Below are 25,062 nucleotides of genomic sequence, written 5' to 3' on the forward strand. Positions count from 1 at the left end.
AAACTCAACATAAGGTTATTGAATGCGTTACTTTAAAATAATTACACAACAGTAATTCATTTAATTTTTTTTTTTTTTTTCGGAAGATCTATCTTTGCCTTAGTCGTGCGTCGAAGATTTTATCGTATAACTGGTCTATAGATCAATTAGAGGTCGATAGCTCGTGAACTTTCAGATCTATTAAGATATCGTTTGAGATACTTGAAACATACTTTGGTCAGAGGAGTCTTATCAAACTTCCGCCATTAAGAGTTTCCCGTTAACTTCAGAACCACGACCAAATCATTCGGTAAATGTCATAACGGGAGTTCACGTCTTCCTACAAAGTATTGCCTTTACTTCTTAAACTTGATGCGCAATGCGAACTATTTTAAGATTTCCAGTAACATGTAAGTCCGTTCAATAAGAAGCAATAACATCGTCTGATGGAAAATATCTTTTCTGTATTTTTAACTATCTTTATTCATGTATTCCATATTTTTCTTTAATTATTTTCTCGTACCATGATATCACTACGTTATTGCAATTTTCTAACTAAAACTATAGTTTTCCAAAATAAATGAAAAATAGCAACTAAATAAGAATCTTCTCTTATATATTCATGTATATTTTTGTAATACAATAATAGTGAGTAAAACAGAAATGGAAAAATTATAGATATTACTATCACTAAAAATCGTTAATATTTCTCATTGTATGCGCTGTTACAATATTTACTATATTTATGATATACTTTTAGAGCCAACAGCTTATACGCTCGAAAAATTCGTTTTCCTGTTTTATAAAACAGAAAAATAGTTCATCCGTATTAGTTCGTTGAAATCCTTTTCGTCGGTATGTAATAGATTGAAACAAAAAAAAAAAAGAAAGAAAAAAAAAGAAAAGAAAAGAATAAAAGTTATTCCTTTGTTTTTCAATTTTGAGACGAAGGCAAGTGCAGGCGAGTGCAAGGTACTACTTATTCCTCGAACCTCTTCTTGAAATGCGTGGTTATGACGTCAAACAATCGCGATCCTTTGTTGACAGGAAACGATGCATTATGCCGTATGTAAAATTGATATTTGTGATGTGAGTACGTGTCAAAGAAGAACTCGAAGAATAGAATAAAAACGCTACGATAATTTCACGAGTGTCTTCGAAGCACGCGATGCGTGTGAGTGTGATTATTGAGGGTTCTTCAGATGCTAATTCACCGTGAAGAGCAGCTAATAATGAAAATTTTTTTCTACAGACGACTTTCCTCTGATTTCCGTTGGAAAATGAAACGATCTAATCGATAAAATATTATACGTATGAATTACTTTCATATTCTTTATTAACGAAAGATATTTCTCCAAGAAATGAAAAAAATAATTAAGATATTAAAATTCAATGGATATATTAGGAATCAAGAGTTCTAGAAATATTTGATTGTAACTTCGAAGAAACGAACTAGCTTCGAGACGATAGCGATGAGAGGTTTGCAACTTTCTTGAAAGCTGTAGCTAACTGTAGGTAGATAGGTAGGTAGGTAGGTAGGTACGAAAGCATATGCCAGCCATCAGGGGACTGATAAACACGTACCTAGTTACGTTCTTGCCTCAGCAATCTTGCGAAAGGACAGGTATTCATAAACTACTCAAGCTACGTCTGGAACTTCAGAATATAAACCGTGAGTAATAGTATATAACGCAATAACAAGTTGTAACGTAAGTATCGTATAGAGAGTGCAGAGGGGTCAAAATCATATGCATCTCACTTGATTACATTATCACATATTGTTGGAAAAATTATTTTTAAATTGTATTTATCTTTTTCTGAAATAAAGAAGAATATAATTGACTCAGAGAAATTCATAAAAAAAGAATATCGAAAGAAAAAAAATGAAAGCATCGATGACTCAGATTTTGATCAGTAGACGTCTTTCCAATTCTCGAAGAAAACGAGATATAATCCTCTATCCTTCTCTCGTTCTCTCATCTTGACTATGGAATTCGATTTCGATCGCCCTCTTCTACCTCCGAACATTCTCAAGTAATCGAATATCTCAGGATCGTTCGTTGGTGGACAGAAAACAGATGGAATCTTAACGAATCGTGTTAAGGATGTAATTTCATTGACCGCAATGGGATCATTGATTACGTATATCGAAAAACGAAATTATTCCCTCTATTTTTCTGCTTAGACATGATCAAAATTTCGATTAATTTAATTAACCTTTTTCTCGTCGATCCAATCTCGCTAACAACGTCAATGGAACGTTAGAACCTAAATGAACGAACTTCAAACACTGTCCTTTTAGTTTGTGAGCACGTATCGTATGAATTTACGTTGATGTGTATCGGTTCGACGAGGGCTGGCTCGACGAACGATTTGATTATAATCAAGGGAAATCAACGTCGTTACGAGATCGGAGCGACGTCCGCAGAACGGCGCTGATTTCGAGGGTAAGTGCTGAAGGACTGGGCTTACGAGAGGGAATCGGTACGTGGCTGGTGTTCCGAACGGAGGAGAATAAATAAACGCCATAATTCACGTTCAACAGTTACGAACGGTTCAATTCGCAATTGGAATCGGTCCAATAGCGGGAGGTGATATAGACGAAGGGTTGGCGAACGCGTACGGTATTGAAAGGAGTGAGAAAGCGAAAGAGAGAGAGAGAGAGAGAGAGAGAGAGAAAGAGAGAAAGAGAGAAAGAGAGAGAGAGAGATGGAGAAAGAGAGAGAGAGAGGAGAAGAGAGAAGAGGGTGGCAAGAAGACATTATTCGATGGAGGAACAAACAACTCGTCGATCGTATGCGCAACATGGACGCAAACGACGACGAACGATCTTCGAAATTAATTTAAAAGCTCAACACCTGCACTCCTCGTCTCGTCGTTTTCGAATTTCTCGCGTATTCGTCCAAGTGAATCGACGTTCTTGCGTGTCTGCTCGTTGTTAACTCGAAAACAGTCTTTAACGCGACGACGTCATTAGACTCCATTCCGTTCCAAGAAGTTCGATACATGTTCTTTCCTATCATTATTCTCATTGCCATCGATGTAGTTTTTTTCTTAAAATATTCTCTTTCCCTTTCTTTCTTTTCCTTTTTTCTTTTTTTTTTTGTTTTTTTTTGTTTTTGAACATTTCAAGAAGCTAAAAAATTCCTCTATTTTTCGTCCAATTTATGGCTCCTGGAAATTTCCTTTTTATTTTCTTTTTCTCTCTTTTTTTTTTATGTTTATCTCTTACTTTTATTTGTTTATTTATTTCTTTTTTAATTCATTCAATTTCAATTTACGTACGAGCATACTTTACGTTAGTATTATTATTTTATTACATATTATTTATAATATACGCGAAAATTTGTTTAATTGCTCAGGAAAACGTTGTATCCTTTGCCATAGTAGAGATTTTTTCATTCTACTTTATGAGAGAGAGAGAAAAAAGAGAGAGCACGGTCGCTTTCGTGTAATTCCGCGAGAACAATTGAAATATTATGCGCTTTAACGAGTTCAACGAGAAATAAGATTACACAGACGTATTTGTTTTTGTTTTATCGTCGGGACGAATACAAAGAATTAGAGAATTCTCCAAAAAGTAATTACTAAGTTAATTTCTGAAGAAGGGAGAAATTGTTTTCTACAGAAGATAAGAGATGTTTTATTAAAGCTAGTCGAGGTACCTTTAAAAGAGCCATTCGCTCGGAGCTAGCCAGCTCTTCAAATGTATGAATAAATGGCGATAGTATATGAATTCAACGAGACCGATTAACGTGGCTTTCTATGAAGGTATTTCACGCAAAAAATTTAACACATTTCTTTTCCTATTTTAGGTAATCGACAAAATAATATCCCGTCTAGGGGATTAAAAGAGATATTAGATATAAAAGAGGATTTTTAAACAATTAATTTTTCCTCATGGGATGTAATGTATTATATTCATTATAAAACGTATTGTTCTTGGATATTTAAAATTAAACTTTTATCATAAAATTTTCAATTTTTTTCTCCTAACTGATTTTAAGCGAATTTTCATTAGTAGCTTTTCGAACGAATAAAAATTTACTTAGTCGATGCATTAGTTTTTCGAGAAATCCTTATGTAATTCTAATAAAAAATCAAATTAGTGTTTGTCAGATTTTATCTTTTGTAAAAGAAAAGTATGAAAATTTAAGGATGTAATTAGAAAAAAAGAGATAAAGAGGGAGAGAAAGAGAGAGAGAAACGGAGAACGGTTCTTGCAACAATCGGTTCGTACTACTATTCGGTAAAGCAAATTTAATCTCTACCATATAAAAGTGCAATTAACGTAGTAGAACGAGTCGTTTCACCGAGTTGACACTTTTTTTTTATTTTCCTTGTAAAATTGACTTTTTGTTGGAGGGATTATAAATTAAACACCAAAAGCGTCCGCTGTTTTGTTGCATTTGCAATTGCTTTGACAATTTCACGTTAAGAAAAGTTTCCATGTTACCGGTTAGATCGTGTACGTTATGAAATCTATAACAATCATTAAGATTGCATTTGACAATTTTTCAAATATACGATCAACTTGAATTAGTTTTGAAATCATATTTGCTCGATTAATTACGATTAACGAAATCATTTCATTCGTAAAATTCGATTAAAAAGGATTGAAGTCGAAACATGGAGAATAATATAATTCTTTGGTTTTCATGTAACGAGTTTACGGAGATACATTGCATTGAAATAACAACGACGAGTGCAGTTGGCAGTCAACCACGAGTAATTTAGAGTCTATCGAATTGATGGAGTAAATGAAACTGAGGCGAATTCTCGAGGACTATGATATTCGTATCCTCCTTCTTCTATTCTATTCTATTCTCTCTCTCTCTCTCTCTCTCTCTCTCTCTCTCTCTCTCTCTCTCTCTCTCTCTCTCTCTACCTTCCTTTTGTCCAATCTCTCCTTGCTCGGGGGAGTTATCGTGCAAGAAGAGTTGTACTTTTTCGTCGATAATCCTCAACCCCCTAGTGCTTGTACTCCATAGCAGACTGAGACCATCTATCCGCATGTCTGTAAGCTGGTTTACTATTCATTGGAACTGCATCCTCAATGCGGATAAACGGCGCATTGTTTATGCATTAGCCCGCACCCTGCCTATTCAGCCTTTCGATCTAGCCATTCGATCGATATCGCTTCTTATCACATTTTCGTCTAAAATACTTCTGGATCATCTTAACAGAGTTCGTTTTATTTTTCTCTAACTTCAAGAACGAACTCGATCAATTAAAGAATGATAAAAAAGAACAAGAAAGGAGGAAGTTTTCTTTCATTCATGGAGAAAATTAAACACGTGTCGGCGTTACTGTCACTTTGGGAAAGAAAAATCGAAAGTTCTTTTGATTTTGGCCGAGAAGTTTTTAATAAAAGTTTCGAAAGAAACTCGGTTAAAAGAAGATGTGTGAAAGAAAGGAAAAAAAAGAAAGAGAAAAATAAATTCGACCTTACGTATGAGAAGTTCGTTCGAAAGAATCTCTCTCTCTCTCTCTCTCTCTCTCTCTCTCTCCTTCCCCCTTTAGAATCTCATCGGAAACAGGACTGTTCTAGACAAAACAATGGTTGCGACCCAGTAATCCTCGACGGCGTTTTAATCTGAAAGAAAAAGCATTTCTCGTACGGTTGATTGCATCGCATAGTAATCTTAGTTTTGATTACGTTATCGCGAAATTAGTGCGCGGACAATGTTTTACCTACGTTATCATTACCACGAAGAGGAACTCGGATTAGAATGTTTCATCGTTGGTCTGCTCGAAGAAACTTACGAGAAAAAAGTGAATCAAAAGTTGAAAGCCGTTCTCAAAGAAAATCAATTGAAACGAAATGCCATGAAAAATTTCAAATACGTTTTAATATTTCGTGTCTCAAAATAATAATTTATTGGGTCAAGAGTACAAAGAGAATAAGTGAACTTAGCGGTACGGAAGTTGGAGAGATTGGAACGCGTTAGACTTTCTTTCCTGCATTAAGTGCAGTTCCCGTTTGGTCGAAGTCGGGTGATTCGAAGTATCTCGAGGAAAGACTCATTTGCCGCACCTGCTACTACGGACTGCTGAGTCAAGTGCGCATAGAAATTGAATACCGTCTGGATGCTCTCTCGCCGATCGGCTAACGGAGCTTTGCCTCGAACTTCGTTAAAAATAATGCTCTACGCTCTAGTTGCCGTTCGAGGATCTCGCTTCGATAAATTTTTCTATTTAAATCGTACTCGACAGAGTTTGCTCGAATCACATAAAAATTTCGTTATGAGTTACCTATAGATGGTTGTTATGTACATATGTATATGAGATAACTTTCATTTTACTGTATAACGATAACAAATGCCAAAATACGAACGAATAAATATAAAAAAACAAATAAATAATTACATGGATAGACGATAAACATTCGTTTATTTTCGATCAATACTGAACGTGATTCGTATAAATAGCCAAAACATTTGAGATATTGTGTTATATACTCAATACAAATATCGTTATTAATTTTCTTTTTCAGAGGAAATTAATTACCAAAATGATAAATGTCGTAAATTCGTTGGGAGAAGCTTGGGTAATTCATAAAATACACGGTCTCAAAGGGAGATCGAATGTGGTAAGCCAAATGAGGGAACACTCCTATACAACTCGCGTCGTTAACGATGCCATTAACAAAATTAGATTAACAATCGCATGAAATTACGATAACACGGTGAGATAATTTAGAGATTCTCGATCGATTGATCTATCGATTTATGACACGTAAATTTTCCTTCATCGATTCGATCAGTTCCGACCCTGTATAATGTCTATTTTTCTTCTGACATATTTCGATAGAATTCACGGGATCAGTCGACCGGACACATGTCTGCGATCAAGAAATTCTACGTACATATATTAAGCTGGAAATGACGTAGAAACGTGTTCAGCATGCTAGACATTGGTCACATAGCATGGTACATCACGCGTACGTAGAGCGCATGCGAACACGCGGATCTCCACCTATCCTGTGTGACCTTCCGACATGGATGATAGGGATGTCCTACGAATGAATCAGGATAACACCTTGCTGGATGATTCATTACGGAACGACACCCGTCGTCGTCGTTGTCAAGCTTTAGCATAACTTCTACAATATAAACTTTCCTCAATTTAACAAGAATATCGACGTTTCCGTCAATTCTCCGAGGAAACGACCAAAATTATCGTCACCGCGATAGAGATCTAAAGTCATCGACCGTTCTGAAACTAAGCGAAGGACCCTTCGTAGGAAACATAATTGAAATTCACGGTTCGCTATACAACGGATTAATTACGTCGAGTCATGAATTAAGACGAGACAGCGGTGATGTCGATACAACTGAAAGGGATTTCCATTCGCTTGCGATCAATCGGGATTTAGGAATTGCAATATAGTAATAATATTGTTGCAAATACATTTCATAATTCACGAACGTGCAAGTTCATTCTGCATTTCATGTATAATGTATTCGTGTTTCAATATACATCTGACGCATCGCCAATGATTGAGAATTAATCGACAAAACACACAACGTTGCTATAATTTATGATATATTTTTTTCATCGTTGAGTTACAGAAAAAGCGCGAAGGTATAAAAAAACATGAGGAAAGTAGATAATAAAGTAAAGGTAAAAATGTTGAAATGTGTTCTTCGTTGCGTATAATACAGTCGAAATGAGAAATACGAAAAATCTCGAATACGGATATTAAATTCAGCGTATCGTCAAAGCGAAAGGACAGACGGCAAGCTGACAATAGATGTGATTACGTAGACACTAGGTATATATGGATAGTACTCGTCATTCCTTTTGACATGCGTTTCATTCGCTTACCAGTACATCATTCGATATCTGGTTCACTCGTTCGTTTTCTATCGCGCGTGCATGGATGTTTCATTAGCACTCTTCCAACAACATGCTAATTACGAGGATAGACGTAATTATTATATAGACAGCCATCGCGTGTCTACTCGGCATTTCAGTTCGGATGAAAATAAAAATTTCAAAAATGAGATTTATGATGAAAAAAAAAGAGAAAGAAAAAACATAATAATAGAAGAATTGAGAGTAGCTTAGTCTTTTTCTCTTTCTATCTTTCTTTCTTATCTAGACATGACCGCAGGTAATTTTTCATAAAGACGATTATCTCCGAAACTAGTTCAGTTATCAAGAATTCTTTTGGATCTTTATATAATGTATGTATATGTGTATAAATTCAGTTTACCATTTAAACAATTACACGGATTACATCGAGATTTTTAATCAACAAAAATCAATCTATATTTAATGAATGTATATATATATATATATATATATATATATATATATATATATATATAATAATATAAAGTTTTTTCATGGGTATTAAGAACTTAAAACTCCTTTCTTATTTCGTTTTATCCCTATCTTATTTCTTTATTTTAGTTTCGCTCTCACCATTCTTCTCTTTATATTTTATATCTTTCTCATCTCCCTTCTTCATCTTTTTGTCTTTCTTCCACTTCATCTCTTTTTCCAGTTTACCTTTGAAGACGCGTTGACAACGAAAACGACGACCCTTTTCAAAGTCTCGAAACAGAGAGAAGCCTTGAACGTGCAACTTTTTAAAAAAGGATTACGATATAATCTACGTGCTTTCTCGACGGTCTACCCTTTTTTACGACGATATCTCGAGCGCGACCGGTTACATCGAACGGTGGTTTACAGTACATCGTTAAACTTGCGTGCGACTTGGTCGTAAAAATAAAAAGAACTTTCCTAGAGCTTTATGTTTTGTAAAAAGGGGATGTCGGTGAAGACCGGCTGTTATTGGTCGCAGCCGTTGCTCTCCACTCGAATGATGTCGACTTTTTTTTCTTATTCTTTCTTTTAATTTTGAAAAGTCAAATAAAAGGGCTATCATAGTGAATGCTAACAATATGTTCCCTTTATTTTTCAATTGAAAGAAGAAATACGCTTGAGTAACAGAATCGCTTAGACAAGTAACAGAGAAAATGGCATTGCTGGTTGGCTATCGTTAAGTCAGAATCGAGTGACAGGTATGACAGAGCGTTTCTGCTTATCGTTGTCTGACACGACACGCCGAGATACTCGATACAACCTATGCGACTATAGCCCGGACGTCAGCTAATCAATATGCCCCGGTGCAGAAGCACGCGTCGCTTCGAAAAAGAAAATATTTCCCGAATAATCATTTCTCCTTGTTAAATCTATAATAATATCATAGAGAAAGAATACAGGAGAAACTTACCAATGCTTTTGATAAGCGGAGAGGCCGACGGTTGAGCTCGTAGGAGATGAGTACCTCCGAGAAGTATTAAAACAATGTGAAAATACTTCATAGTGATCGTCATCCTGTGGATCTACTCCATGGAAATCTGAAAGAAAAATATGATAGTTATAAAACTGTAGATAAATTTGATGGATGATATTCAGGCATACAGTTTAATACGGCGAATAAATAATAATAATAATAATAGACATATTATTAACTGATATCACGATATTTAATTATATAATAGAAATAAGTTTTACAACTGTCTATGAACGATTGAATGCTCACGCCTAATTACCGACAGCTTTTATCTAGAAGCATCGCATATTGAGTATTGATTCACTGATCTATCAAAATCTTTAAAAAGATCATCATTTCTTTAGAAACGATGCCGTGTATGATTTTTACAATGGTATACAACAACATGGAAAGTCTAGAAAGGGCAGATAGGTTCTTTGATTTGCGAAATGTGATTATCGTTTGTACGGTTATTACGAGTCGTAGCCGCACAGCCCATAAACGTGATCGCCTTAGAAATCCGGTTGTGGAGACTAAAACGAGCGAGATCAGCAACGCTTATCGATAGAGTATCTCTTCATTCGTCGAATCCGTTTCCGGTGCTCACGAGCACATTCTCCTTGCGCGAAGAGCATCTTGGTGAAACGATGAGAAAGCTCTATCTACGAGACTCCGAAAGCCTTTAGCTTCTCGTCGAGCAATCGTGAGAAAGGGTCTTCGATTGTCGCTCTATTATCGTAAGCAGCATCTCGCTATGAGCATTTCTCTGCACATGCATTCTCTCTCTCTCTCTCTCTCTCTCTCTCTTTCTCTTTCTCACCCATTTAGCCTCCTTTCTACGATTTCTTTCTTTCTATCTTTGCTCTCTCTCTCTTTTCTCTCTCTCTCTCTCTCTTTCTCTCTTTCTCTTTCTCAGGTAACTATCCTTACCTTTAGCCACGATAAGCTCTGTTCGGAAAAGAAACGACATCGAGTTTTTCGCACGAGCAAATCTATTTTAAATTTTCCTCTTATACCTTCTTCGCCAACATTACGTTTTCTATTTTTCTCTTTTTCCTTCTCTCGTTTGCACTGGTAGCAACACAATCTCCATTTTCGCTGAGGCGTCGGCCGTGTAGCATATTAATTTTCGATAAATCAAGCTGAGCCGTTCTTATCGGACAGGCAGCCTAGCGCCAAAAGCAGAGATCGGCATCATCCTATCGAGATTCCGTCTTCCGTTCAAACGCTAACTACCTACCTACAAATTCGCTTCTACACTGTTCCGTACCAAACGTCATGTCGTTTCCTTCTCTCTATTTGTTTCATGCAAATAGGTATCATTTAACTGTTCTGTTCGTACTAGACCACAAAACTTAGATAGTTCTCGTTTTAGCATTTACCAAGGTGTCCGTAATCTGAAAGAAAATTTCTCTTTATTTTCAAGCTCACTTTATTCTTCTTTCTTTTTCACTCTTTCTCATATACACACATATCCTCTCTCTTTCTCTCTCTCTCTCTCTCTCTCTCTATCTTTCTCTTTTCCTCTTCGCCGTAAATTAACATCCATTAAGTAAATGTTAGTGTACATAATGCAACAAACGAGAACTTCTCTGCAGTTCGGTTTCTATATTTTTGCCATTAACTCGATTGTAACGAAATGCCAAGTTCCATCGACGGAATTGGTAAATCGATTTCATCGGAGCAACATTTTAAGCCAAAAGAGACAAGGACAGAGACAAAGAGAGAAAGAGAGAGAGAGAGAGAGAAAGAGAGAGAAGGGAATGCTCGCTAACTCGACTCGCTTCATTGTAATCACCGACGACGCACGAGTTTGCTTTATCGTGATTAATATCACCGTCACCGGCAAGGTAATCCGCCAGCCTATATACCTGATTAACATAGCTACAATCACGATTCCACGGGTCATAAATTTCGAAGCATGGCGCAGCGATCGAATTGACAGTGGCCCTCTGCGTTACCTTAATTCAGGTTCTCTTGGTAAATGCAAACTGTGGTGGCACGCGTACGTATAAACATTATCATAACTATACGGCTATCCGGTCTAGAAGGTTAGACCCAATTTAGGTTTGTGAAGTCGTTACGAAACCCGTTCTCGCTCATACAGTTTCAGTCAGTTAGTAGTAACACGCCCGCGAACTTTGGATCTTGGTATCAAGGCGTGAACATTGCTTGGAGTGAGAGGGATAAAGATAGAGATAGAAAGAGAAAGAGAAAGGGAGGATAGGTTGAACGAGGGAATTGTTGTCTTCGTAAAAGCAAGTTGACTACGCGTCTTCTTGTTTCCTCCTACCAACTGCCGGAACAGAATTTCATCTAAAGTGTGCATACGAGCGTTTCTAATGACTACTTACTTCTCTCGTTTTATTAGTAATTGAACGAATACTTAGAAATTGAAGAAAATAGTTGATTGAATGATGGTGATACGAATGAATGATGTTTTCGCGTATTATTTCTAATATAAAAGAAAATCTTTAGAAGGATCGTAAATTGAGTGTTGGGAAATTCAACGAGGCGAACGATAAAGTCGACTTCTCGCAGCGATACGAACAAAACCGCATATTACTTTGAGTAAAAATAGAAGAAATAAGAAAGAAATCGATCGAATTCGATAGTTCAATTCACTCAGTCTGATAGTCTTCTCCTCGTGATATTCTCTCGTCGTACGAATAAATAGTCTGACTGCTTCTTTCCAGAATTCTTAGTGTATATATATGTACATCTATGTATATCTACGTGCGCGAAGAGAAGCATGAGGCCGTAGGAATAAAACGCGAAGGAACATAATGCTGGGGCTGCGAGAGAGCGAGCATATACGCAGATATAGGCATAAACGTAGAAAATATGTACGTACGAGTGAGCCACACGTGTGCACGCGCCGTATGCCACTAGAAAATCGAGCAACCGTGAATGGGAATGACTGGGTTCTTTGAGGCATACATTTTTGTAAAATATTCATGCACACCGACGGCGGCTGGGACTCTGTTAGAGGGTAGAGGAACTGAGGAAATAGTAGTGAGAGAGAAAGAGAGAGAGAGAGAGAGAGAGCAGGTACATATAAACGAGTCAGAAACCGTAACCACTCTTGTATTACCGGCTTTCAGGTAGCGAGCAAAAGTCAGAAATGGTTCTGGAACAAGAATCGAGACTACTAACAGCCGTCCTCCCGAGCTGTTCGAACAGTCGGGTTAAATTTCGTTGCTTCTCGCGATATGCATACAATATTGGATGATTCATCTGTGATGCTTACGACATTGGAATGATGGAACTGTGATAACGGATGATGACTTTTCGCTCTCTTGGATTGATTGGATGGAAGATTGTGAATGAAACGAGAATTTATAAACTCTGTGTAAGTAACGAGGAAGATTAGGAAAATAGATTCATGATTGATTCAAAATACATTTATTGAATGCATTCGTTCGATTCGATTCCATTTAAGATATAACTAACATAAGTTTTTTTTCCAAGAAGTATGTGACTTTAAATAAAGTGAAATGATTAAGCGTTGGGGAAGAAAAAGAATAAGAAGAAGAAGAAGAAGAAGAAAATTTGGATAGTATGTCGCAGCATATATAAAGCTATTCCGCAGTTACATCCCGCAGCTGCAATCAGTGTGTCATTCCAGTACTGTGAAATTATACCGTCCACTTTGTTTGCTTTCTCGTTTTATGCTTGCATGCTCCGGGTAAGCGCGCTGCCACTATTCCCACCAAAGAGAGCGAGAGATCGTGAGAGAGAGAGAGAGAGAGAGAGAGAGAGAGAGAGAAAGAGTGAATAGTATGTGCGTGCTCGCTGAAGAGCAAACACGAGCCGCGAAAGGGTGCTGCACGAGCCGAAAACCAACACTGCTTCTGCGTACTTCGCACGGTTGCGCCACGCAAGCGGGTCCATTTGTTACAAGCAGCTTGTCTACTACCTTACACGATTACACCCGTGAGCGTGAACGCACGTTCACTCAAATTGTGTAAACTCGCTCGACTTTGGTACTCGATCGACAAACTTTATGACGAATGAAATTGAAAATGATTCATCGATCTCAGTGGAAAATTAACATATAATAAATTTATGCGTCTGTATGGTTTTTTTTCGATAATTATCGTCTCTCTCTCTCTCTCTCTCTCTCTCTTTCTGTCATATTTATTGTTCTTCGAATATATAAGTGTGTTATGGTGAGAAGAAATAAAAGTAATCTTGTGAATATACTCTGTTCCATTTTCTCTCTCGATTTATTTTTATCAATTTATAATAATTGCATTCGCAATCATGTTAACACGATATTATCTTTGTAGAAGAGGATAAAAGATTGGTGGTAAGGGAAGCTCGATAAAATGGGAGAGACTCTTCAGACACCACTATTATCTTTGACCTATATATGTGTGTATATATACACACACACACACACACACACACACACACACACACACATACACACATACAGATACTTATCGATGGAATATTCGAATATTTTTTAGATTTGAGTTAAATACTTGTCGCTTTTGTACATGTTAAATTTATATTTCAGAAAACATTCATTTTTCATTGTTATTATAAGAAGTCTTTTGGGAAAATGAGCTTATCTCATTAACTTCGAATTAGAATCATTTTTTTTTCTTTATCATTTTCCATAAGTAAAATGAAATAATCAGATTTCGTATGTAAAATTTTCAGATGCGTTTTTACCATATTTCAGGGTCGAAACTCGACGTTCTAGCTTTTAACGTGATTTCTTACGTTCCAAGTATTATATCGCGTATAATATAAGCAAATGTAAAGCATTTCCCCTTCTTATTTTTTCCCACGACAGTCATAACTCCGTCGGATATATGAGCTTTATTATATCACGGTATATATATCATTTCTCTTTTCGCGCGATACGCGATCAAAATGGCACTTTTAGCACCAACGTGATGCACGATGTATCTCATTAATCTGCAATTTTACTTTGTGTGTGTCTGTGTATGTGTGTGCTTTTTTCTTTTTGCAAACGAGCAAAGATACAAAAAACGTGCTAATATCATTCCAAAAATATGTGCATTAGTACAAGTTTATTGTGTTATCGCTTATTGAAAGATAAAAAAATTGAGAAAATAGAAAGAGAGAGAGAGAGAGAGAGAGAGAGAGAGAGAGAGAGAGAAAAGAAACCAAGAGGTGATGGATGGAAAAAAGAATGGAAGGGTAAAAACAGGTTGCGAGAACGCGGCGCATTTGTAAACCTCTAACGAGCCGTGTGCAAATAAAAGGGGATAAAACGGCCTCTTCCGTGGAAGGTACGTGTCATGTTCTTGAAATTCATATGCACTTTTCACTCCACATAGCCTGTATTTATGCACGTTATCACGGGAAAACGGAAGTACGGTAACCGTCAGAGGAATGTACGTGCAATGTGAAAACGATGGAGGAGCGTCGATAGGAACTTTTTTTATCGGGAAAGAGGCATCGAGTAAAGTTATGAGAATAACTTTGAGAACGATGACGTTTTCAATCTTTGAATATTTGGACGTTGCGCATCAAAATTTGATACACTCGTTCATCCATACTATTGTCGGAGAATGATGAAATGAAAGGATGCGAGGACTCGTTCAGTCATAGGAAACATTTATCGACGAAAACGTCGAAAGAATCGAAGGACTTTCTCTTTCCTGACAGCCGTCCTTCGATAGTAACTCGGACTCTTTCTTCGATTAACTTCCTAACACAATTTCACGACACTTCCATGAGGCGACGTATACACGTCGTTTCTCTTGAAAGAATGTATCTCACATACTACTCTTCTCTTCCATTTATCCGAGAACGATAAGAACAGAAAAGGGAAAAAAACTTTTTTTGACGCTTCGAAATGAGATCTTTCCACGCGCGACAAATCCAAGAATACGATAGGATATCCTTCTTACAGGACTTTTCCATCATAACGCGGAACGTATATCTTCAACCGGAACGATCTTTCACACGCGAAAGATTACCTTGGAGATGCACGAGCTCGTAGTAATTTTGGACGCGCGAAAGCCATCGTTTCTCTCGTCATACTTCATTAATCTATAAGTCTCACGGATACGCGTTGCATATTGCATCGAGATAACACCCATTGGTGTATGGCTATAGATTAATCCCTCTTGAAAGTGGAAGACATGCATGCGTGTGTACGTTTGTGAGAGAGATAGGAGATGAAAGAGGAACCGAGGACAATGTCACGCGCAGAATTTCGACGGATGACGAACCGCTTCTCCTCCATCCATAACATCTACTCCAAAATATGTATAGGATCATCCCTCCATTGATCATGGACGGCGTTCACTTAGGAGAGTTCGAATCATCGTCTTTGCACGGCTGCAGCCATTGTATGCCCTGCCTCCTTCTCTCTCTCTCTCTCTCTCTCTCTCTCTGGTATATGAGCTCAGACTACTCATGTCTCTATGTCTAGCTCTCTCTCTCCCTCTCTTTCTCTCTCTATCTCTCCCTCTCCCTCTCTCTCTCTTTCTCTATCTCTCTCTCTCTCTCTCTCTCTTTCTCTCTAATGGGTTACGCTCGAACCCGAGATACTCCAGCTGCATGACAAATGTGCTAATCGGCCTTCGATGCGAAACGTGTAGAATCGTTGTGCTTGCTCGAAACCGTGAGTGATTAGTTTAATCCCGCGTGTCCGTACTGTCGTATCTCGTTGAATATCGAACGATAAAAGATATTATATATTCTAGCCGCGCAATTGCTCCCCTTTTGCGAATGCGTTCGTCCATATGACGACACGTTATACTTTTCATCTTTCACGAGAAAGATGTAAATATCCTTACTTTCTTGTACAAATTCTTCTTTATTTTTATTTTTCATTCTTTTTTACAGTCACAAATTCCTCGTATAACCAATTGGAATTGAAATTCTTCGAGATCGACGCGAGGAGGTCATCGATATCAATAACGTCATTCGTATTTTGATATTCGACATATATCGAAAGTTATGGTTGGCTTTTCTGCATCATTTTGTCGTTAAATCGATGACGGACTGATAAGATTATTTTGCGTGGTACTACGATACAGAGGACCGTAAAATCGTGAACCAATACGAGTAAAAACGTTTTATATTTATCTATTTCTATTTCTCTCTTTTTTCTTCTTTTTCTGCGGTTATCTTTATTTCCTTAATTATTTCGTTCAATAAAATAGTAAGTGAATTACAATAGAGATAACCAACATTAAATGCATTAAAAATTATCTTGAATGAGTGTACTAACCAGGAAACTATGTGTACATATCTACGTTGATTTAAGCTTGCTCGGATAGTGAATAGACTCCAACGAGTATTTCCCTTAAATATCGTTTCCTTTGACTTATTTGAGACAATATATGTTCGCTAACATTTTATCATTCGCAAGAATAACAAGAAGAATATTATATCCTCGTGGAGGAAAGTCAGAAATTACAGCCGAGAAAGAAAGCAGAGGTAACATCGTGAATTTTTCAATGAGAGTTCTGTACATTGTGAAATGAGAGTAAATACATACATACATACATACATACATATATATATATACATAGGTATGTATGCATACATGTTTGATGTATATATATATATATATAATATATATAATATAGACATATATATAGATATATATATAGATATATATATATATATATAATATATATATATATATAGACATACATATATGAAAAGTGACGAATGATGCAGTTTCTCTATACGTGGATGCAGCAAATGTTATTACGTATGACAATAAGAGTTATCGTCAAAATACGTAATAACTTATTTCTCGTTATTTTCAGAAGAAAATCGAAGGATCGTACTGACGGATCGGATAGATGCTGGCATGAAGTCGCCTCCGCGTTGGATATGCGAATGATAAATATTCCTTTTCGAAAAGATAGAAATCTCATTATTCGAGAGACGGACGATCGACGGCTCTACGGCGTAGCGCACTACGTCACACTGCTATCATTATTATCGAGAGTCGTTCGAGTTCGATCGAAGAGATTGTACGTATGTACGTGTACACTGACCTATTCCGAGCACACAAACTCGTTCGCTCGTTTGTTCGTTTCTGAACACACATACACACTTACTTCCTGTCTTCCCTTTTGTTTTTCGAGCCATCTTTTCCCACCACCAGTATACACCACTACTACCAACACTATCGCTACCACCTCTACTATCTCCCACGCGTTCTGTCCTCCATCCGCTTCTTCCATCAATCATCCGAGTTTTGCGCGAGATTCACCCATTATTCGATTCCCCTCTCTTACCGACGACCTCTTCTCCATCTCACCAATCGTACCTACCTCCCTTCGTCCCTTCCGCATCTACTCGACGATCCTTCTTCTCGGCTCTTGTGAGATTCGAGTTCTATTATTCCAACGAGATCAATTCTTGTCCAAGAAAAACGACGTCGATACGGTTTACCGTCCGCCATACTACATACTATGTATTTGCGTACAGTCAATCAGGAAAATATCATTCATATAACAGATTGTTCATTATGTTACCACCATTGAGCATTAATTGATCTCGTTTTCATAGATTCTCCAATCGTTTTATGTTATTCCCTACACTTTTGTTATAGAGATCAAGCGTTGATATTAATGGCCGTTTAACAAACTCTTACGCGTTCATTAAATTTAGTTTCATTCGATTCCAATTAAATGAAAGAGAATAATAACGTTCGTTTTTTCGAAGAATACAAAGAATTACGAATACGAATAATAATTTGAAATTTCGTTGTCATTTAAAACAAAGGAACTGCTTTGAAATTCTTTCTAGGTATTGACAACGGAAGGATTATCAGAAATAATTTTACTGTAATCGATTTCATACGGAGAAATATTGCGTTTTTCAGAGAATTATACGATTGTATTTATTTTAATGAGATCCCACTTCTCACTTCCCTCTCCTCCTCCCCCCCCTACTCCCCTCCCCCATTCACACTTTCTTCATCTTCTTCTTATTTCTTTTTTATTTGAGAGAGATGGTGGAAGCAGATTAAAAGATTTTAAACTATTTCCATTTCTGACGGTCAACATTCTTTTATGACGAATCCATTAGGGTTGTCTGTGTTCACGGAATTGAATTTTCCTTTTACCATGGCTACATTATCGTCATGACGACCCGTTTGTAAATTGAAATGAACTTTTCGAAGGCGAAATCAGACTGGCCATTTAATTATTATGCATTAAGGGTGTGCTACCCCGTCGCACAGTGCCACGGCACGGCAAGTCGATGGTCCTTGAAGGAGCATCCGGGATTGTTTTTTCGATGCTTCCCTCATTCCTCGTATAGTTGGTACACCGTGGAAAATGAATTTTTACGCTGTGGACAAATTTTCGTAGGGAAACTTTTCTAAAAGAGGCGAGAAGTCTAATTCACTTTTTTTTTTTTTTTTTATTTGACACTCATATAAAAGAGCACATTGGTTTCGCGTCACGGACACGTGACTTTAATGTATATTAATATCCATCATACGACACGGTTTGTTAAAAAAATTAGGGAGAATGGATAGATTTTTAATATGTTTCTGAATGGCGTTGTTGGAAAAGAGAGAGAAAGAGGAATTGTGTATCACTTTGTGTCGCCGTAAATATGTATTGATAATCGAAAAAAAAAGAAAGAATCATTGTACATTCTACTTTGAAATTTCTGTCTGAATAACATGCAAGTGACGGATCACATTATGACTATAACTCTATTTGATAGTTTGAACGTCTATATCATAAGTTCGAATTAAAAAAAGAAGTGAAAAAGATCCGGGACTATCCAAAGAATTGATTTATAATTTCCAAAGGGTTTCATCGATACGTCGTCTAAAATAACATAAACTTGTTACTCGATACAGCAAAAATACGTATTTCGAGATATCGAAATGAAGTCTGACACACCTGTTAAACCAATCGAAATTGGATATCAAAGAGAATTAAACTTCTATTACACTTTCGATCCTAAAGCTCACTCTTTTTCTAACCGAACGACTCTCGACGGAGTCTCGAGACAAGGGATTCTTTTCGTCCGTTCGAAAATATACCATCGGAGTGTTTGAACGAGCTCGAAACTTCGTTGGAATCCTTTGAAATTGAAAAGCCTTCTCGTGGCTTTCCCGAAAGATTACGTCGAGAAGAGAGCCGCGTTATAGATAGAGGAAAATCGATTTGTAAAACGAGTCGAGCGAAGGGAGACGACGAGACAAAGGAGGAAAAAAGAAGTAACGGATAAGTAGAAGGAAGAAAATAGTTGAAGAAAAGCGGCTTTACCTCGATAGAGAGCTGGTCGTTGTTCCTTCTTCCTTTTCTTCAAATTCTTCGATCTCAACAGGAAACACGAAAGAGGAACGGGGATGATGAAAATGGCGCGAGACCGGTGCAACGTAACGATGATGTAAAAAACTCGACGCGTGGCACTTGATATACAAGAAAGATCCATTCACTTTTATCAGAGCACTGCCCTTTAATTCACCAACTCGGCGAGCTTGCAAGAACACGAGCAGAGCTTCCGATGAATCCTCCTCGAAGTCGTTTCTTGCGACAAGCACACCGTGTTAGTGATCCTTGTTATGTTCCACCCTCGTAATTTTCTCGCTGCGCGAGATTAATGTCGACAGATAACGAGTTTAGATTTCTCTTTTTATTTATCGCAATACACTCTTCACGCGACTGTTTAACGATCGTTATCGATCGATGACACTGTTTTTCATCCTTGAAGATTAGATGAATTTGATATTAGTCCGACACAGTCGTAACACAAAGAATTTTCATAAATGCTTAAATGATTGCTTCGAATCTTTTCAAGTTGAAGAAAAGAAGGGAAGCGTATATACCGAAATGCACATAGTCCACTTGCTCTCGAGAAAAAGGTGAAAATGAAATCTCGTTGATTTCAAGTCGCGACGCACACGTAGCACCAAACAGTGAAACTTCTTTGACGGTGGAAGTAAAGTGAACGAGTTTTCAATCTCTTCTCTTCATTAACGTAACCCGACGGAGGATCAAGATGAGAGCAAGGCGCGAGAATTTAATCGAAAAACAATACGGCAAGGATCAGATAGACGAAGAGGAGACTGAGAAAACGCAGGAAGAAAATAAGATTCATCGGTTAATACCGCGTTCTCGTTATTCCCCGCGAGTTTCGGCGCGAAGAAACATTTAGCTTTTCGATCCCGCGTCCACGTCGAAATTTATACTCCGACACTTTTCTTCCCATTGTTTTCGAGTTACATGTCGTTACCAAAAGAGAAAAAAAAATGGGAGTGAGAAAGTGTTGAAGGGTATGTCTCTCTTTTCCTTTCTTTCTTCTTACACTTTCTTCGCTTTTTCTTCACGTATGCCTATCAATGTCGGTCGTCACTCTTTTTCTCTCTCATTCTCTCTCCGTCCTTCTCCCTTTTCATAACACACGCGGTTTATCCTTTTATCTTTGTTCCTCTCTCTCTCTCTCCGTCTTCGCGCAAAGCAGAAGAAGAGAAAAGAGAGAAAGAGAGATGAAAATGGCGCGAGTAAGAGAGGGAGGAAAAAAAGAACGAGAGAAGATTCAGACGAAAGCGTTTCTCTCTCATGTAGATATAACGAAAGAAAAAGAAAAAAAATAACCGCTTCCGTTCGTTGGCTGACAGAAAAGAGAGAGAGAAGCGCGCGCGAAAGCACCGCAAGTGATGCTGCGATCGGACTGGAGCCTCCGGCACGGCGCTGCCGTCGTGACGACTGAGAGGCAAACCAAAATCATCCCTCGCCGCCGCGCTCCTGCGAGCCCACCCTCCTCGAAATGGTAGTAGGGTGGTCGAACGGCCAGTGATGTTGAACTCCCACGAGTTACCCTGCGCACAAGTCACCTCTGTATTTAGTTCTAATTCTTGTTTTATCATATTATCATTAGACTTGTTCCGTAGGAAATTTTTTTCGATGATTTCTACGAAGAATAATTATCTCCTTATTTGGTTGCTTCAAAGAGAAAAGCTACTTGATACCACGATGCTTTCTGCTTCTTACAGAGAATATATAATACAAACGAAGCGTGGAGCTACGACGCGAATTCGCGAGAACGATGAATTTTCTATGTGCTTACGGCATTGACTTAAAATTCTCTTTGCAGATGTCACTTCTACGGCACGTTCTTCGAAAGTTCACGCTCAAAGCAAATATCCTAAAAGTCTATAGCACTTAAATTCTAGGCGAGGAGTATCCCTTGCCAATTTCAATAACAATGAGATTTCGATAAAATCAAATAGGAAGGAATTGGGCAAAATTAAAATTTTTCCTAGTCTTTTTTTTACGTGACCCGAATGGCAGGAGGATTAAATTTCATAGTATTACTTTCTAGCATAAGCACCGTCTACCGTTTACCTCTCAATCTTAACGTTCAAAGCTCCTTAACGTTTCGCGCTCTGACCGCGAAAGTGTAAGTAAGCCAAAACTAAAACGATTTTGCTGAGATGAAGTTTAACGTAAAATTAAAGTCTATATAAACTTATGAACTTTCTTAACGGTGTGAACTTTCATTCTGAGAAGGAGAGGTCGGTTAATTCAGTAGTTAGCTCTTCCTAAATAGTTATAGCAACACTTTCAATAACTCTAATGTCCGTAAACTTCATGGTACGCGGCCACTGCATAATGCATTTAAAATTTCCATATGACCTCGTAACGCTGTTAATGATTTACCGATTGCAAAAGGAAAAAGAAAGAAAGAGAGAAGGAGTGGGGAAAGAAAGAAAGAAAGAAAGAAAAAAACAGCAAGGTAATCTTGTTATGGAAAACAACCATTAAGCTAGCAGGACGACTCCGAAATATAAAAGGTGACTATAGCCACCTTATATTTCTATACTTATATTTCTATATTTATATTTCTAGGAAAAGTGAGATTTTATCCTAACATTTCTAAATCAAAAGGAAATTAATTAAGATAGTATAGTCCTGGATCAAGGGACCCCCCTGTTAACGCCTCTCAAACCACCGACTCGTGAGGGAACATTCCATATGCATAGCTTGCGGCTACATCTCAGACTGACTACATCACCAAATCCATCCCTTGCACCACCTTGCACCCTTTACCAAGTCCTAGTCAACCATTTCCCTTGGTACTGACTGCTGTAGATCGTATATCCATTCTGTTCTCTCCTCCTCCTCCTCCTCCACTTCCTCCTCCTCCTCCTCCTCTTCTCCTATTCCTCTCTTGCCTACAGTTATACATATAATTATATATCCATACTACGCTCAAACGTGCTATCTACACATCTCAATAACAATAACAAGGAACTCGCTAAGCATTGAGGAAGCCTTTGGGCCTTATTTGAACTTCTCTCTCTCTCTCTCTCTCTCTCTCACCTTCTCTCATCTTTCGACTAGAAGATTAGATTTCGATGCTATTAGGAAATTCCACTGAATCGTGAGCACCGTTGGAACGCTGCGGAAAACTTTGGCCGTTTTCATTAAAAGATTTGCTTAAACTCTCGCGCGACTGTAAAGGCTCGAGTCAAGCGCATGAATAGCGGTTGAAAGGATCATAGCGGCAATTTCAGTCAATTCTGCTGGTTAGACGAATTAGACTTTCTAAATGAATATCATTCGTCGAGATTGAAAAGGTCATGCCAGTGGGATAATCGATAATTTTAGTTTTTCCTTCGTGAAATTTTTATGATATAGATGTAGGAAAATTTTTTTATTATCGCGTATTATTCCATCTCACGCTCCTACTTCATACGTGAAAACAGTAAAGTGTTTCTCTTCGTTAATTGAGATCTCTATAGAGATGCGAGGTACTGTTAGATTCGATTAACGGAGTGAAAGGGACGCGTTATTTTTATTTTCACGTTGAGGTAGCCAAGCTCGCAAATTCCCGGTGCGCCTAACGCGTAGGAAAAATATCAATAAAATGAAATTCCCGTGTGGTATGTGCCCGTCGTATCGTTGAAAATTTTAATTGCCACTGTTAGACCCGCCTGAATAATTAGTACTCGAACGATCAAGAGCTTAATAGCGACCTGAGAGTGTTCCCTTTAAGTTCTCCTCATAATCGAGCTATATCGACGTGATTAATTCTCTCGCGAAATTTCTAACCTTATAGAACATCATTCTCTCTTTGCCACCCTCTCTTCTCTCTCTCTCTCTCTCTCTCTCTCTCTTTCTCTCTTTCTCTCTTTCTCTCTTTTTCTCTTTTTTTCTTTTTTTCCTCTTTTTGTAAGCCGACATGAAAATGTTCCTGTTCTTTTATAATATTTATTTTTCAATCTTCCAACATTTTTCTCTTTTCTCTCTCTCTCTCTCTCTCTCTCTCTCTCTTTTTCTCTCTCTCTCTCTCTCCCTCTTTCTTTTGGAACGTTACCAGAGTCAGAATAGAAACATGGAGCATAATAAACGTTAGAACAATTCGCAAGTTCGTCTATTGTTCCAACTTAGGAACGGGTAAAGCAATACGCGCCGTGTTTCAACCTCTAAGAAAGCTATCGCATCTTGTCCAAAATACTCGGGGAAACATTGCGCACTTGCATACGTCGTGGCGGGAGATAAATACAAGCCACGTATAATCGCATAACGAAAGTCGCATTGTTTGGACGTTCTAACTATAATTAGGTAAGTTAAATAACTTAATAAATTTATGTCGGAAAAGTAAGAAGCATGTTTAAATATATATTAAGTTAGTCAATGGAATGCATTATGTTAGATGAACGTCTTTACGTTAAATTCACAACAATCCTCGATACGAATTCTTTTGAGAGACAATCAGATTCCAATCTTTATTGGATGATCAGCAAAGATGTTCCGTGTCTAAGATAGCGAATATTTTCTTATTAAAGATATCAGGTTGCGATCGATTCAGTACCTACATACCTGTATTGTTTTCGACGTGACGATGAAAGAGAGGAAAAAGTTTATCGAATTTATTCTACGAGAAAATAAAATAAGCATTTCAAATTTATCCATACATAAAAATTAAGGAGGTTCTGCGTTTGCGTGTTGCCGTTGCAGTAGAAGGTATATAATTATAATCTTTAAAGCGACGTGAGGTTAGCACGTCGTAAAATGCCTTCGTCTTTCAGAACTGTAACTGTACACCGGGTGTACGGAAAGGTCCCCGATCCAATCGGCGAGGCTATCAGAAGTAGTGATTAAAATGGGAGGTGAGTGCTTGGTCGGCAAAAGGGGTTGAAGGTGGTCTGAATGGTGGCAGGAGGGGAGAGAGGTCTCTCGTTTCGGGCTTGGGGAAACGTAGATAACACTTCTTACCCGAGGGACTTCCCGCGACCCCAATCTCAAGTCAGATATTGTTCCGAGCTTTGAAAGCTCAAAAGAACTTGTGAAAAGGCATTTCGTCTCGATTCGATGTATTATACCTGGCTCATACGTATTGTACTCCCGATCTCTCGCTCCGCGACTTTGGGTAAAAGGAAAAATATCGGGAAAGCCGTCCTTACTTTTTGCTACTCTGGATTGACGTACCTTCTAATCTATGGTCGCTCCAGTCTCTTTTTCTCTTATTCTTTATTTCTCTTTCTCTCCCTCTCTCTTTCTCTCTCTTTCTCTCTCTCCCTCTCTCTCTCTCTCTCTCTCTCTCTCTCACTTTTTATTCCGTTTTCTTTCTCTAAACTTTGCCATATAGTATTGAAGAAAGTTGTGGTCAGTATAAAAAGTCTGCAAAGACATTATATTACAATAATAACATTTACATGGACATCGTTTCATCTGTTTCCAATTGTTGTGTAATCTAAATAACACGTCTCAAGAAATTTAATATACGCGCGTTTTGGCACCAATGTTCTATTATATACTCGTATCACACGCGTCATAATACGCAAGGGATGAATTGCTATTTGAAAA

General features: G+C 37.7%; 1 protein-coding gene across 5 annotated transcripts in view; it reads right to left on the reverse strand.

Moving 5' to 3' along the window:
• Positions 1 to 20,951, reverse strand: part of LOC124432799 (basement membrane-specific heparan sulfate proteoglycan core protein-like) — a 130,807-nt gene extending 109,856 nt beyond the window's left edge. For 4 of the 5 annotated variants that reach the window (XM_046982048.1, XM_046982047.1, XM_046982046.1 and 1 more), the window contains exons 1-2: positions 19,513 to 20,951; positions 9,227 to 9,353 (exon numbers count right to left, since the gene is read on the reverse strand). In XM_046982048.1, coding sequence (XP_046838004.1) covers positions 9,227 to 9,329 — 103 coding nt within the window. In that variant the 5' untranslated portion in view covers positions 9,330 to 9,353; positions 19,513 to 20,951. The remainder of the gene's footprint in view (positions 1 to 9,226; positions 9,354 to 19,512) is intronic. The other variant, XM_046982045.1, reaches the window with a different exon arrangement.
• Between the last annotated feature and the right edge of the window lie 4,111 nt (positions 20,952 to 25,062).

Source organism: Vespa crabro, chromosome 1 (assembly GCF_910589235.1).
Source record: "Vespa crabro chromosome 1, iyVesCrab1.2, whole genome shotgun sequence".
Classification (NCBI taxonomy): Eukaryota; Metazoa; Arthropoda; class Insecta; order Hymenoptera; family Vespidae; genus Vespa; species Vespa crabro.